The sequence below is a fragment of the Dissoconium aciculare genome, assembly GCF_010015565.1.
Source record: "Dissoconium aciculare CBS 342.82 unplaced genomic scaffold K489scaffold_3, whole genome shotgun sequence".
NCBI lineage: Eukaryota > Fungi > Ascomycota > Dothideomycetes > Mycosphaerellales > Dissoconiaceae > Dissoconium > Dissoconium aciculare.
In genome coordinates this window covers 1,993,422-2,007,691 of record NW_022984953.1, presented here as the reverse complement: position 1 = coordinate 2,007,691, position 14,270 = coordinate 1,993,422, and the positions used below count along the sequence as shown (strand labels likewise).

Genomic DNA, 14,270 nt, shown 5'->3' with positions numbered 1-14,270 from the left:
TCGCACTACTGGAATACAGTGCCATCGCCATGAACGCTGTTCGAACCAGAGCCTTGGAGACGCTGGTGTTCGTCCATCGAGACTCCAAGAGTTTGGATGTACTGTATAGGCAATAGTGTGGCCTCCTTCCCGTGTCTCGGCCCTTCCAAAGAAGAGTGGAATCTCGACGCGTGGTGGTGAGACTTGGGGAGGGATGAATACGCGTGGGTACCATATGCGGCGGCAGGTGAGGCGCCTCGTCCTTCCCAGAGCTTCTGGCCTTCCCGTGCAGTACCCTACCGTCTCACCGCGCGAGCTGCCGTGAGCTTCTCGCGTTTCGGACATCAATCATCACAGCACAATATTCGAGGACGACATCGTACATGTGTCCATTAACAGTGTGGCAGTTGCAAAACTTGGAAGACCTCGGTGCATCGGCCCCGTTCGATCAGCGATGACTTCCAGATGTTGGAAGAGATACATAGGACCAGGGAAACCACCGAAGGACCGTGTATAATCATCATCAGCGTCATCACCATTCTAACGTCCCGAGCATTGTTGGTTCACGCGCTTTGCAGATCTTTTTCCCGCTTGACGATACACCGGAGTGGTTACAGGATACTGTACAGGATACGTGGGTATGAACTTTTCAACGTGCGATTGACTCCTTCGTAGGAACACAGAGAAGAGACAGGACAGTACTGGATATACAGTCATTCCTCCCTTACCCAAGGCCAAAGACCAGTCGTGAGTACAGTATAATGTGATAACAATGCGCCGTAAAAGGGGATTGTCGGGTACCTACAGTACCTACCTAGGTAGGTAAGTAACGTGCACATGCCGAAGGATAATTATAAAACTTTCGCCCCCAACCTAAGCACACCTGCACGCATCGCCACCAAGAACCTTGGAAAGCTTATATGTGTGCATGCCCTAGAGTGAGATTCAAACCGGTGACAAAGCGTGGACAAGCAATTCCTTCTCCAACCAGCTCAGCAGCAGCAAGCAGCAGCAGCACGCAGTCCGGAAAATGGTCGAGTCTGCATATGCGGTCCACTCCAATATACACACGACTACACTTGCGGTTGTTTTCACCGGTCATGTGCAGTACTGTCTACTGTAGTACCTGAGCATCTAGGGATGTCCTCCAACTAATAAAACACCTGGGCACAGTCAGAGCACACGCTCTTTCCTCCCTTCCGGCGGCCTTGTCCAAGTGAAGAAGGGCACGGCTCATCAATCCTGTAGACAACGTGGTGCGATTCCAAGGCAGAGACTGGTGCTTTCCAAGGTTCTCCCTGCGCTGTATCATCGGACGCGCGGATCGGCGCGCGCGTCCATTCTGTCTCTCCCTATCTCTTTCCCACACGGGCATCGCGAGACAGACGTAGAGACGAGGGAGTCTCGCCGCCAAAACCTCCCCTATGCATGTCTCACTCGCCCATATAATGCGTTCTCCAGAGGCCCCACTATGCCCGGATCCTCTATTAGCATCAGCCTCTTTACATCGTAGCTTAATGTGTAGAAAACGCTGGGAAACTCACCACTATAGTACAACATCGCGACAGCCCGGCAGCAGCAATGAACAAAACACACACACAGAGAGAGAGACAAGGAGAGAACTTCTGAACTACCTAGATACCTACCTACCGTAAGAGATGGGACCAAACACTCTCGATTTACAATCATCTACGACTCCCACGAGCACGTGTTTTTCCCTCTTCACCATCCTCTCCCGGTCCCCGGTAGAAGGAATCCCTCCGCCCTCATCACGTCTCTGCATCTATGCACGGGTATATATACATATAGTCACGTAGGTCTGTCTACATGTCATCATCATCACCATCATCATCACGCACCGGGTTCCCCGGGAAAGTCCTCCCGGGTCCAAGATCCGTCGTCTGTCAAGGCGAGATTTTCCATCCGTCACGGGCGCGGGCGCGGGCGCGGGCGCGGTGGATGAATGGATGCGTGACAGGATAGGGGAGGGAGTCGCGGTTCGCGTTTTTGCCCTGGGGTAGGTATGCGGTACGGACTGGTGGGATGCAGAGGATTTGATCATCTGATAGGGTAGGACCGTATTCTCTTTTATTTTTGACCTAACTGTCGTCATTTGCCATTTTCGATGTTTGTTGATCGGAGACTCACGAGGAGGGGCGAAGAGGATGATCGGTGTTGTTGTGATGACGGACTCGGAGAACGGGTAGGCAAACGCATACTGAAAGGACATGTCTGAAGAGGAATGTTGCTACCTCGACAGTGCGGTGTAGTAGACAATGATCGCTTTTGGATTTCTTCGTTTGAACTTTTTGCTTTTTTTTCCAACAGAACATTAGTCGTCAATACTGGGAAAAAAGGAAATGACCCTTCCATCAACCTCCTGCGCTTCGTCAAGTCACACATCACATCATGCCCGCTTCGAAAAACCAGAGAACTGCCGCCACTGATCCCATCAGATGCGAAAACACCCACCCCTTACTCCCGTCCAAAAACTTCCCTCCTCACCCTCCTCCAGCTCATCGCGTCCTTTGCCGCACTCTGCTCACCCTGCAGGCTGACAATCCGCTGACTGCCGCCCACACCCCGACAGCGATCTCCCGCGTGACACCGGCTCTGATGCTGCTTTGGACAGCAACATGTCGAAGTTGCGGCCGTGTCCGAGCTCGATAGGAGACTTCCCGGTCCGTAGCGGAATGCGGCGCCCACGGCCACGGCGAGGGTGATGGAGAACTTCAGCCAGAGCCAGGGGCTGTGGCGGGTGGCGAAGCTGGCGGGAGCCGTGGTCGTGGAAAGAGTGGTGGTGGTGTCTGCAGCGGAGGTTTGATGGGTGCAGTGCTGGTGGCAGCAGGTCAGGTCGTTCCGGTGGCGTCGGTAGTGATGATGTCGCGTAGACCGGCTTGCTCGGGTAGGTGAGTGGTTGGAGGAAAGCGCCGATGCCGAAGAGGGAGTTGTTCGTTTTCGACCTTTGCCGGAGATTCGCAGGAGAGATGAGCCAGGCGCGGGTCGTGGAGGGGTCATGTAGAGATTACCGTAGGAGAGGTTGTCGTCATCGTCGTCGTCTTCATCATCTCCATCCGAGTCGGCGTCTGAGTCGAATGGGTATGGACTCTCCAGGATCTGCGGTACACAGCAGGAGCTGAGGGTGCGGAACGGAGAGGATGTTGTTATAGGCTGAGCGCTTGGCCTGCGCGCGTGCGTGCTAGCGCCATTGCAGCAAGTCCCGGATGCAAGGCAGCAGTCTGCGCCTGGGGCTGCAAGCATCCGGCGACGAGCCATAGGCCCAAGGAGCATTCCGACAAGCCACCATTGAATGTTGAGCAGGGCACCGCCACCAGGCATATGGGAATGGGCCGCGTTAATCAGATTGCGAGCGAGAACGAGGTGGGGAAGACGCAGGGCGGCGAACAGCGAATTGATGCGATCTGTTGATGAGAAGTTTGCCGTCGATGTCGCGGCAGAAGGGAGAGGAGAGGAGGAGCGGACGCGGGGCGACGACATAGCAAGCGTCGAGTGTAGGAATGCTACTGGTGATGATAAAGTGTTTGCTGCCAATGGTGCCTTCTTTGGACGCGAGACGGCAATGGCAGTAGAAGCATTCGATACCATGCGCCGATCAGCAGCATAACCGGACGTGACCCTGGATGGGAACGAGGGCAGTTCCATGTCGATATCGACATCCGAGATGAACGGACTCGAGCTCAACATTTCTGCGGGCACTCCTCCTGAACTTCCCCTCCCTGATTGCCCACTCGGGTCGCTGTGCGAGAATTCATCGCTGTTGCTCTTAGCATTTGGTGTCTGAACCGCAGCAAGCTCATCCATCAGGTTCCGACCTGCCACCGCGGCGCCCGCTGCAGAACCGAGCGAGGAGTATTTATGGCTAGGGAGATCAGAGTTCTGATCAGATGCAAGCAATGTGTGATCCAGCATTTCATCCAGTTCGTCTTCCTCCGGAACCGTCTCGCTCAAATGGGGGAATTGCCCTTCAAGTGATGCCAATATGTTCGAACGTCGTTGCGCAGCCACGATCTCATCGGCCGTGGAGAAGGCCCTTTGTCGACCAAAGCTCGGGCTCACGGGGCAGTCCAGATCATCTTTCGGCCTGGAGACATGATCGAAGGAGAACATAGCAGCAGATTCCTCTCGCTCGAGTCCAGGCGCTGAAGCCGGGACAGAGCCAGACCACTGATTAGTAGCAGGCAGAATGAGTGGCTTGGGTCCAACACTTCCCGCTACGAAACGCCGCATTCGGCGCTTGTTCGACTTGCTGGCATGCCGTTGGTGACTGTGCCAAGAGGCGGTTTCCATGCCCGAATGGCTGCTCAGAGCTGCGCTCGACCACACGGATTCGGCATCGGAGAAGATGTCGTCGGGTGAGATGGCAATGTGGCTGACGGACATGCTCTTCGTGGACGCTGGTCGAGCACTATGACCTGGAGGTGATGATGGGATCGATGGCTGTCGATCGAGGACAGTGCTAATCGCCGGCAAGATCGGCAACATCGATTTCGGTCGAACCTTGCTCATTCTGGGACGACCTGGCGTGTCGGCGTGAAGATCGATCTTGACCGGCGAGGCTGCCAACAGGCTAGACATGATCTCGAGTCGCTTCTCCAATCTCACGTTGGCCGTTTCGATCACTTCGAGATTCAACGTAGCTGATCCCAACTGCATCTCTAGATTGTCCGCTCGAGACCGCGCTTCCTCCGCGATCCTCTCTAACGTGCGAATCCGTGAACGTAAACCTGCCTCAGCTCGGACGTGCTGCTCAACCCCCTCTCGCACCCGCTGCTCGTATTGTGACTCCCATTCCGCTAATTCCTCCTGTAGAACCTTGGTCTCGGCGCTCAATGTTCTCACACGGGAAGACTGTTCTCGCGTGGCAGAAGGCGACGTGATCGCAGAGATCTGATTCTGCGCTGCCACGAGCTCAGCCTCAAGGTGCTCCACATACTTGCGCGCCTCTGCACTGATGGAGCGGCGAGGGTGGTTGATCTTCGCTCGAGCGCGTACAGCTCTCAGACGGGCAGCAGATTTGGGCGGTGGTGGAGGCGAATTGATATCGTCTGAATGGATCTTGCCCAAGCGAAGATGATCTAGGGGCAGATGTCTTGCGCCTGATGAGACCCGAGGTCGTAGACGCTTGTGTTGGATCGAGGGCGTAGCCTCCGGCTGATCCAGTGATAAGAGTGATGTCCTCCGCCTCGTCTCACTTGTTCTCGCCGCAATGCCTGGTATTGGTGATCCGTCGTCATGTTCCACATTCGCCCCAGACGCATCAGTCCCAGCATTCGACCAAGGACTGGCCAGCATATCCCTTGCCGTTGGAGTCACTTTGCGTACCGGCATGGCCGGTCCTCGGAAGCCTACATTGCGAAGCTGCAGTAGACGAGTCTGTCGCGAGGCACCTGGTCCAGATAGCGGTCGTTGGAGCTGGTGAGGTGATTCGTTGGGGTCGAGGCAGTCAGCATTGATGACAGTAGGCGGCTGCGATACTGGAGTAGATGCCATGGTTGTTGCGAATCATTATCCACTCGTCGTTCCTCTCCGTCCGTCGATCAACAGCTGAGAATGGATCGGCGGAACACCAGCGGAACCTTCGATGATGGTGACAAGATTGTTTCGGTCAGACATGCAGGACGGTCATAGAGATGTCATGTTTCTAGCAGACCCAGAGACATGAACGGAAGTTGAGCAGACCAGAGATCGACGCGGGGAGTGTTCAGGAAATGGCTGCAGGTGGGTTGTGATAGACACTGAGGGCGAGTTTGAGATGGTCGTGGATGATGTCAAGGAATGTTGAAGAGCGAAATGGGAATGTGATCTTCAATAGCACTTGCTCAACAAGCAATGATCGTCAATCAGTGGTGAACCAGGCAACCACTCGACGTAGATTCAGGTGGGAAGGCAAGAGATATCGATTCCGACTCCACCGTGGTCCTGACAGAAGGCGCAATGTAAAAATAATATTGTTATTATCGAAGTTGAATCGAGGATCGTCAGTGATGATGATGACCTGAGCGGGGAGTGAGAAGGCGCCGTTGTGAGGGGTGCGAGTACCACACCGTCGTGTCACCACACAACAACCTTGAATGATGAGATGTTCTACAACGGCGTCACGATGCTGTTTCTGGGCCTCGCCGTATCAGCTTCCGAGGTTGCCTACATGACAAAGGGAAAAAAATGCTCCGAACGGCTGTCAGTGCACAGTGCACACTCCCTTCCTTCATCTATTTTCGCTGTCAGGTCATGGTGATTTGATGAGGACTGCACATAGACAGGCACCAGGCTACCTTCGCCTCCAAATTGAGATTGTCGTCAACGGCTGGCGAGACCATTGCTACGAAATCCTTGCCTACTCGTGCGGAGAATCATGAAAGTGCTATGTCGCTGCCACAGGAATTACATGTACTCGGGCTTGCATGGCTAAAGGACGGCTGTATCATCAATCTACACATGTCTGCTCTGATCGACTTATCCGATCCGCAATGGTTTGTTGATAATTGCATCCATAGTCCTACTGCTGGATACAGTACACTCGTAAGACGATTCGCGTCATGGATGACATTTGTTTACATTCGACTACACACCTCGCCCGTTGCCAGCAGCTCATCATCTCTTTCTCTCATTATATATTACGCCAGTTGCTCTCAAGTGCCAGCCGGACTGAACGATGGACCGGCACTGTTGATGAATGTGTGGAGATGTCGACACGCTACCTGCCGCATGAAGTTAAGCGCCACAAACGATCGACTTGACCTGCAGCAGGAGTAATTTTAAAAATATGCACCTCGAGAATCGTTCGGAGTCTGCAGACATGCAGCACGAAACGATGGGGAAGAAGGCTGCCGTTTCCCTCATCCTCATACACTATCACGTGGCAAGCATCATCTCTCCGACTGATCTCCAGCCTGTCTCCAACCATGGTTCTCTCCGCCGGTGACGTTTCCAAGACGCATAACGTATCCAATGCCGTGGAAACCTGATCTCCTTTCGCTGCGGGGGTTATTCCAGCCCTGTAGGGACAGTGTACACATTATGCCTCCGTCAATATACCAAGGATAACGCCCGTACACATTGGAATGCGCCATGTCCCACGGGCCGATATTGGTTCTCAATCAGTGCCGCCATGGCAACATAATTCCGTCGTCGATGAATCGTTCATCGGGCGCCTTTCGCATTGGACGAGTCAGCATGCCGTCCTTACGACTTCCGCAGCCAGCTCCGACGGACAGATATCAGGTGCCGAGTCTTCGATCTTGACAGTGCGTCAACCGAACGTCAATGCGTGGAATTGCGAGCGGGATGTTAGCATCCAATGTAAACCGCACATGTCGCTGTCCCTGCGTAGCTGGTATCGCCGATGTCATGGAATTGCGTGGGTATTTGGCCAGGCATGTCATTGGTAATTCAAAGGCTGCGCAACACGACCATGTGGACACCGCCGCTGCAATGTTGCGACCTCCCCGACGTCCATGTGAATGTGAGCATGACTGTGACTGACATTTGAACACACCGTATATGTCATCCTCGCTGCTTTATTCGATGCTGTCTGACGTGGCGAGGACCTTGTCCGCGAACCTTGGAACGACACACTGTTAGGGTTGGGGTTGGCACGCCTGTCCATGTCCTCTATGCCCGGGCGTGAACATCAAGCCAGCCCTGGAGGTCACGCGAATCCGGTCTTTGATCGATGAAGTGGAGCGATCAGTGACGAAGAGACTTAATAGTTTTCACACTGCAAACACAATATTATTATTGAGAGTGACCTCAGGACTACTGTGTACAATATAGGAATGAGTATTACCTGCCTACCTAGGTAGGTAGGTACCTAGAATTCTACATCGTAGGGGTTCTCTCTGTTGGCTTCTGGCTTCGCCGCACCAGGCCAGACCCTGATCTTGACACGCGAGCTTCCAAGCAGGATGACGACGCACGACAGCCAGCTGTGCAGGCCACATTGTTCTCCGTGTTGAGCAACACCCACCTCTCATCCTACAAGCTCCGCCGACTACACCAACATCAAACCTGTCGCATCCACTCGAGTACGTCAAATCGCGGTATAGCTTCTCTCGAGCGGGAACAGCTCGCGCATCCTTCGCCATGGCGATGTCCTTCAACTTCTTCCACGCGCTGGCCGACATCTCCCATACCGCCAGCAAGCTCATCCTGATCTGGGCCATTCACAACAATCGGTCAGCCGAGGGAGTCTCACTGCTCACTCAGCTGCTATACGTCTTTGTCTTCTCTACCCGATATATCGACATCTTCACCACGAATCCTTTTCACGATGGCCTCACTGTCTGGAACACAAGCCTCAAGATCGTTTACATCACCACATCAGCCTATGTCGTCTTCCTGATGATGCGCGTCTTCGCGCGCACGCGTGAGAAGGAGTACGGCTGGAAATTGGCGACATGGTCTCTGGTAGGATCGCTTGCTGCTGCGCCGGTCGTCCTGTGGTTATTTGAGGGATGGGGTTACTTTACACTTATTGAGGTGAGTTACATGTTGAGTGGAATCGCGCACGCTCTTATGCCTGGATTGGAAACTGACTCACGCATCGATCAGCTCTTATGGACATTCAGCGTCATCCTCGAAGCTGTTTGCATCCTACCCCAGCTCTTACTCCTCCGCCAGACCAACGTCCCGACCGTGTTTGACAGCTATTACCTGGTCGCTCTGGGCGTGTATAGAGCTCTGTATGTCGTCAACTGGATCATTGTAATCGCCAAAGGCGACCATCGTCCAGAACTGCCCACCAGCATCGTCTTCGGCATCATCCAGACTGCACTATACCTCGACTTTGCTTGGGTTTACTATTCGAGACAACGAGTCAAGCTACGGGGCGGCGGACTCGTGGATAGCGAGGATTTGAGCAAGAGTTTTATTGTCAACCGCTTCATTGGACGACGAAATCGCACGGGCGACAATTCCACTGATCACGATGATCTCGATGACGATGCGGCGCTCGAGAACCAAGAGAACGGTGTCATACGTCCCTCTGGTCGAAGCTGGGGTCCCCGCGGAATCAGTGTCAGCGCAGATGATGATACTCTTGCCACCGAGAATGCTCGCACTGGAACCAGAGAGGGAGCTATCATGGATCCATCACATTTCGAGGATGATGACTTCGACGACGATGCTGATGCGCCGCCGCCGCCGGCGAAAGACGATCCCAAGCCGACACCAGCTCGACCGGTGGACACTGTTGAGAGCAGTGCAGGGGAGTGGCAAGATGACGGAGGAGCGACAGCGCCACGATGAGCTGACACTGCTGCTTCTTCAATTTCTTGCGAGCTTATGATTGTTATGACTTGTGCGCTTCCTTCGCGCGTCGCTTGTATCTACTCGGGCATGGCATCTTGAGAATATTCCGACCCAGGAATTGAGCGTCCAGCATGTCGAGTCGACGCAAGTGGCGAGTGAGACACCTGTAGACTATATACTTGTATTTGTTGCGCTTAAGGCCGCAGTATTGAGATTGCAAGAGCACTTCGAAAATTACGTTCTAGTCGCAAGCTAAACTCATATTGTTGTACCTCCTCTGTACAACATGAGCAGCCACCCACAACTCTGCTCAGACTGTGTCGAGGTTCGGCACAATCACAGTATTTGTTCTTGACATCCTCGGAAACAATTCGCGCCCAACAAATATACACTTCATCGGCCGTTCCTCCGGCGGTACCTGCATTAGCGTAAGAAAGTGTGACGCCATTTTCCTAGCAGCTTCAGAAAATCACTTGATTTCTTCAGCCCACCTTCAATCCTTCTCGAAAGCACATCCGAAGCTTCACTCGCTGCCACGCCCAATCGCCATGAAGGTTCTCGATGCCGGTGACCACCCCTTCTCGAACGCCGACGTCCTTGATTGGATCCAACGCAAGCGTGCCCAACACACCCGTGAAGACGCCGAAGACAAAGCATCAGCCGCCGCACAACCATCCAGCAACAAAAAAGACAAGCACGACAAGCACGACAAGACTAACCCTCGGCCAAAGAATTTCATGCGCATGCTTGAACGTACCGAGCGCGAACTCACCTCCAACCGCTACCCCTACGCTGCAAACCCCTCATCCTACACCGGCGACGCCCGCCGCGATGTCTTCCAGGCGTTTGCGTTGGAGCTGGAGAATACGATGCAGGACAGTCTTGAGAGCGAGTGGAGCGAGAAATTGAAAGATATGACGCCTGAGCAGATTGAGAAGCTATATGAGCCGCAGCAGGAGAGGAAGTGTCTGACCGCGACAGAGCTGTTGATGTTATACAACCATGCGCCTACATGTGTGGAGATGCTGCAGCCTATGATAGAGAGTGTGGAGGAGAGATTCTCTGCGGAGGAACAGGCGACCATGGTGGAGATTGTGGTGAAGCATTTGAGAAAGGACGAAGGATTGTGATGAACAAAATGCTTGATTCGACTCTATAGCTCGCATGGACACAGCAGTTTCATGTGGGACGAAGACGCGATTGGTTCGATTCACGGCACACAGCGCATCATCACGCCTATAGCTGATATTGGAATCGGAAACTCAGCGGATGCATTAATACCATCGCCATCATCTTACTCCAGTCACAACACCTTCTTTTCCTGATTGTGCGCCTTCGCCATCGCAGAGTCTACACCACTCAACCAACGCACGACCATCTGCAACGATACTGGCAGCACATTTAACCACTCGATGTGCTGCGCATAGAGTGGCAGACTGATCTCGCCGCTCTCGCCCGCATCAATCTTCTGCACGATTGCCCTAGCCAGCTCCACCGGCTCCACCACTGGCGCGAGGAAAGTCGACGGTGTTACGACTCCCGCAAACATGACCGTGGAAAGTTGTCCCGGGGTGACAAGAATCGTGCGGATCTCACCCGCACCTTCTGGTGCCGTAGGCAGGGCGAGTTCCGCACGCAACGAGGCGTGCATGGCGATCAATCCGGCTTTGGCAGCCGTGTAATCGGAGAGATGACTGGCTCCAAGCTTGCCGAGGACGGAGGAGACTGTGACGATGGTACCGCCTGATGCGCTCGCTAGCATGCCGGGCAGGAAGGCACGGATGGTATAGTAGTGCGAGAGAAGGTTCACGTTGAAGTTGCGTTGGATCTGGGCCGTCGATAAATCCCACAGGCGTCCTCCGCTGACCACGCCGGCATTGTTGATGAGGATCGTGACGGGACCGAACTGTATTCGAGGCAAGCAAAGGAGAAGGCAGAATTAGAATCAGGTTCATATTCTCACGCGTATATCAATGAAAGCGGGATTGAAAGGGAAGGACAGGAAAGGGAGAGATTTCGATTTGAAAGTCATCTTCACTACATACATCCTTCTGAACTTCATCCCGCACCCTCTCCACTTCCTCCGCATTCCCAATATCACACCGATAATACTTCAAATTCTCCCTCTCCTCTCCTCCCTCCGCAACGACAGTCGCCGGATCAAGAACATCCAGCACCGCCACGCTCGCTCCACGCATCGCATACGTCTGCGCAACGATAGCGCCCAGCCCGCGCGCCCCACCCGTGACAACCACGACCTCCTCGTCCCAGTCGAGCGTGCGAGGACGGCCATACGCCACGCGATGGTTGATCGCATTGAGTAGCCATGCGAGCGTCACCAGCGTCGCATAGACGCATGAGAGCTGGAACTCGCGCCGCGTGGTGGGCATGGAGATGGCGCGCAGACATAGCGGCATTAGCCAGGCGATGAAGGGGTGGAGGAAAGTGCGGAGCAGGACGTGGACGAGGAGGTCGAGGGTCAGGTAGTGATGCCATGGTCTGGCAGCGGTTGTGGGCGGCGGAGATGCCATTGTGTTTGCTGCTCCTGTTGTGTTGGAGGATAAAGTGATGAGGACGAGGCTCTGGGAATTATTGGCTGTGGTGTTGATTGAATGGAGGCAGGCAGGCACGTGTCGTGCGGCTGTTCCCCGCCACTTGCTTCTCATCGAAACAGCGGAGACATGCCGCCGCGCCTGGTGATGGCACCGAGGCGATCAGGGCTCGTCCAAGCTCTCACTGTAGCCTTATTTCTGTAACGTAGGGACGTCACTGGTGATTGTTATTATTGTTGCTGGACAATCCAAGCTCCTCTGCTACTCGATTTTGGGACACAGGTATTGCTTCAATACGGAAGATTGGGCAGATTCCAGAAATCATCACAGGTTCATTCGAGATACCAGCCATCAGGTTGCTCGTTTATCAGCATCCATCCTATCGAACGCAATCTACAAACTACGCATATCTGATATCCAATGGCCCGCAAGGCGGACGAAGATCTTCTTGCCGAGCTCGACTCGCTCGGGATCGAAGAACCTCAGACCACACCCGCCGCCGCTGTGCCCGCCAAATCCAGCAAGAAGCCAACCACGCCCGCCGCTACCACCAACGACGATGACCCGCTCGCCGACCTCGAAAAGCAACTCGCCGAAAAACCGGCCACAGCTCCCACATCTCGCCCCGCGACACCGCGTGTCGCCGCTGCAAGCACTCCCGCACAGGTTCGCACCAGCGGTGACACCAGCAGGAGTTTCCACCAGGGCGTGAGTGCAGGAGATGAGTCCAAAGCCTCCTCAGCCGAGGAATCGGCTCCGGCGGCGGCCAGCGGCGGTTGGTGGGGAAGTTCGCTGTTCAGTGCGGCGAGCGCAGCGGTGAAGCAGGCGGAGACACTTGCCAAGGAGATTTCAGGACATGAGGAGGCACAGAGATGGGCGGAGCAGGTCCGTGGGAATATGAGAGGGTTGCAGGAGTTTGGTAGGTCAATCCTTGCTTCACTTCCTGTTCGGCGGGCGACTTGAACAATTTCTTCATGTTCTGTTGCAGGTCGTTGCCTGCAATAGACCTCGGCTCATTGGGTCGACGACAATCGTGGCATTCCTGGCCACCGTGACAAGAGATTACACGACCATCTTGATCTTTCACAACGAATACAGCTAATACTCCCACAGGCACTGATCTTCGTTCTCGCGCTCTTCCGACCTTTAGCTCCATCATCTCGCACATTGCTCCACCAATCTCAGCACACGAACGACTTCAGATCCACACTACACATGACATTCAAGGCTACCCGTCCCTAGACCCTCTTATTTACGCACCCTTCGCTCGCATCATGGCCCAGGTCGAAGGCGGCGATCTCGTCGTCCTTCAACGTAGCAGCAGCGCCGACCTTCGCGATCGCAACGCTAGCAACAAGGGCGATGATGCCAATCTAGGGTATCGCGGTCGCATTCTAGGTGGGTCCACACCCTCATGGTCCGAAAGTGGACCTTGGTGGCGCGATTCCGCTCTTCCTCGCTCCCTCGGCGCCGTCCCAGGCTTGCGAGAAGGTACGCGTCTCGCGCGCGTCAGCGCCGAGTCCTCTGCAAAGGACTTCTTTGCTGCACGCGGCGGCATCGACGAGGCCCGCAAGGCGGCCGCCGAAGACTCCAATGTCGACTCCGCAAATCCTGTACGCACCAGTGATATATTCCTGGCGGTGCAGGCAATCCGGTACACCGTCGACACTGACCTCTTCGCCGCAGCGGCGGGTGAAGGTGACGAGAATTCCGACGAGAAGGACGATGCGGATGCGGAAGTCGTCGTCTTCGCTGTCTACCTCTACGATCCTTTCCACAAACTCGCGTTCCACTCCCTCTCACAATCCCTCCCTGCGCGGTGGATCTCCTGGCTCGACCACCATGATGGCGTGGGTGGCGAGGAGCTGCCGGCTTCGATTCAGGAGATTGTTCGACTGGGTGGAGTGGACCCAAGAGATTGGGTGGCGGAGTGGTTGGAGGAGTCGTTGTCATTGGCGGTGGGTGTTGTCGCGCAGAGATATGTCGCTCGACGAATGGGCGTGGGCGAGAGTGAGGCTCCTGCGGCTGTCGCAGAGGGCAAAGAGGAGGCGGGCGGAGAAGTCAGTGTTACTGCTTAATTCGCATCTACGCCTTATAAGTAGCTGTTTCGAGGCAGTAGGTATGTTCACTAACGATGAGTTTAATGAAACGATCTTCCCATGACATTGCTGTCGCTTTGTTCTCGCCACTCCTTGTGGTCAATCATCAGAATATATTGATGTCGTCCGTGAGTGTTCTCAGCTCCCAATTGTTGAGAAATCCGTCGTCCTCTGCGGGATTGTAGATGCCACCACCCAATCTATTTCTGAAGCCAACAAAGCAAGACGCTCTTTTGAGTCCGATCGAGTTTGAAGTTTCGGTCTACAAATCGGAGTTTGGTTTCGCAATGCACCTGTCGGGTGATAGCAGGAAACAATGGTCCATCACGACGACCATACTGTTAGATTTTGATTGAGAGAGGGTTGTCGT

General features: G+C 54.4%; 5 protein-coding genes across 5 annotated transcripts; 3 read left to right on the top strand and 2 right to left on the bottom strand.

The window, feature by feature from the left end:
* Nucleotides 1–2,454: 2,454 nt before the first annotated feature.
* Nucleotides 2,455–5,490, bottom strand: K489DRAFT_408183 (uncharacterized protein; the record flags this gene model as incomplete). Its single annotated transcript, XM_033607452.1, has 1 exon — nucleotides 2,455–5,490. The coding sequence occupies one exon, from the start codon at nucleotides 5,488–5,490 to the stop codon at nucleotides 2,455–2,457; it is 3,036 nt and encodes a 1,011-aa protein (XP_033462578.1).
* Nucleotides 5,491–7,876: 2,386 nt separating this feature from the next.
* On the top strand, nucleotides 7,877–9,501 carry K489DRAFT_378082 (uncharacterized protein). The gene is made up of 2 exons (XM_033604314.1): nucleotides 7,877–8,478; nucleotides 8,551–9,501. Exons 1-2 carry the CDS (start codon nucleotides 8,083–8,085, stop codon nucleotides 9,244–9,246), a joined length of 1,092 nt encoding a protein of 363 aa, XP_033462577.1. The 5' UTR covers nucleotides 7,877–8,082; the 3' UTR covers nucleotides 9,247–9,501.
* Nucleotides 9,502–9,797: 296 nt separating this feature from the next.
* On the top strand, nucleotides 9,798–10,379 carry K489DRAFT_368680 (uncharacterized protein; the record flags this gene model as incomplete). Its single annotated transcript, XM_033602972.1, has 1 exon — nucleotides 9,798–10,379. One exon carries the CDS (start codon nucleotides 9,798–9,800, stop codon nucleotides 10,377–10,379), a length of 582 nt encoding a protein of 193 aa, XP_033462576.1.
* Nucleotides 10,340–11,808, bottom strand: K489DRAFT_378081 (NAD(P)-binding protein). The gene is made up of 2 exons (XM_033604313.1): nucleotides 11,295–11,808; nucleotides 10,340–11,155 (listed from the first exon to the last, which is right to left on the bottom strand). The coding sequence occupies exons 1-2, from the start codon at nucleotides 11,778–11,780 to the stop codon at nucleotides 10,553–10,555; spliced, it is 1,089 nt and encodes a 362-aa protein (XP_033462575.1). The 5' UTR covers nucleotides 11,781–11,808; the 3' UTR covers nucleotides 10,340–10,552.
* A 413-nt stretch (nucleotides 11,809–12,221) lies between these two features.
* On the top strand, nucleotides 12,222–13,879 carry K489DRAFT_353101 (uncharacterized protein; the record flags this gene model as incomplete). Its single annotated transcript, XM_033602481.1, has 2 exons — nucleotides 12,222–12,720; nucleotides 12,915–13,879. 2 exons carry the CDS (start codon nucleotides 12,222–12,224, stop codon nucleotides 13,877–13,879), a joined length of 1,464 nt encoding a protein of 487 aa, XP_033462574.1.
* Between the last annotated feature and the right edge of the window lie 391 nt (nucleotides 13,880–14,270).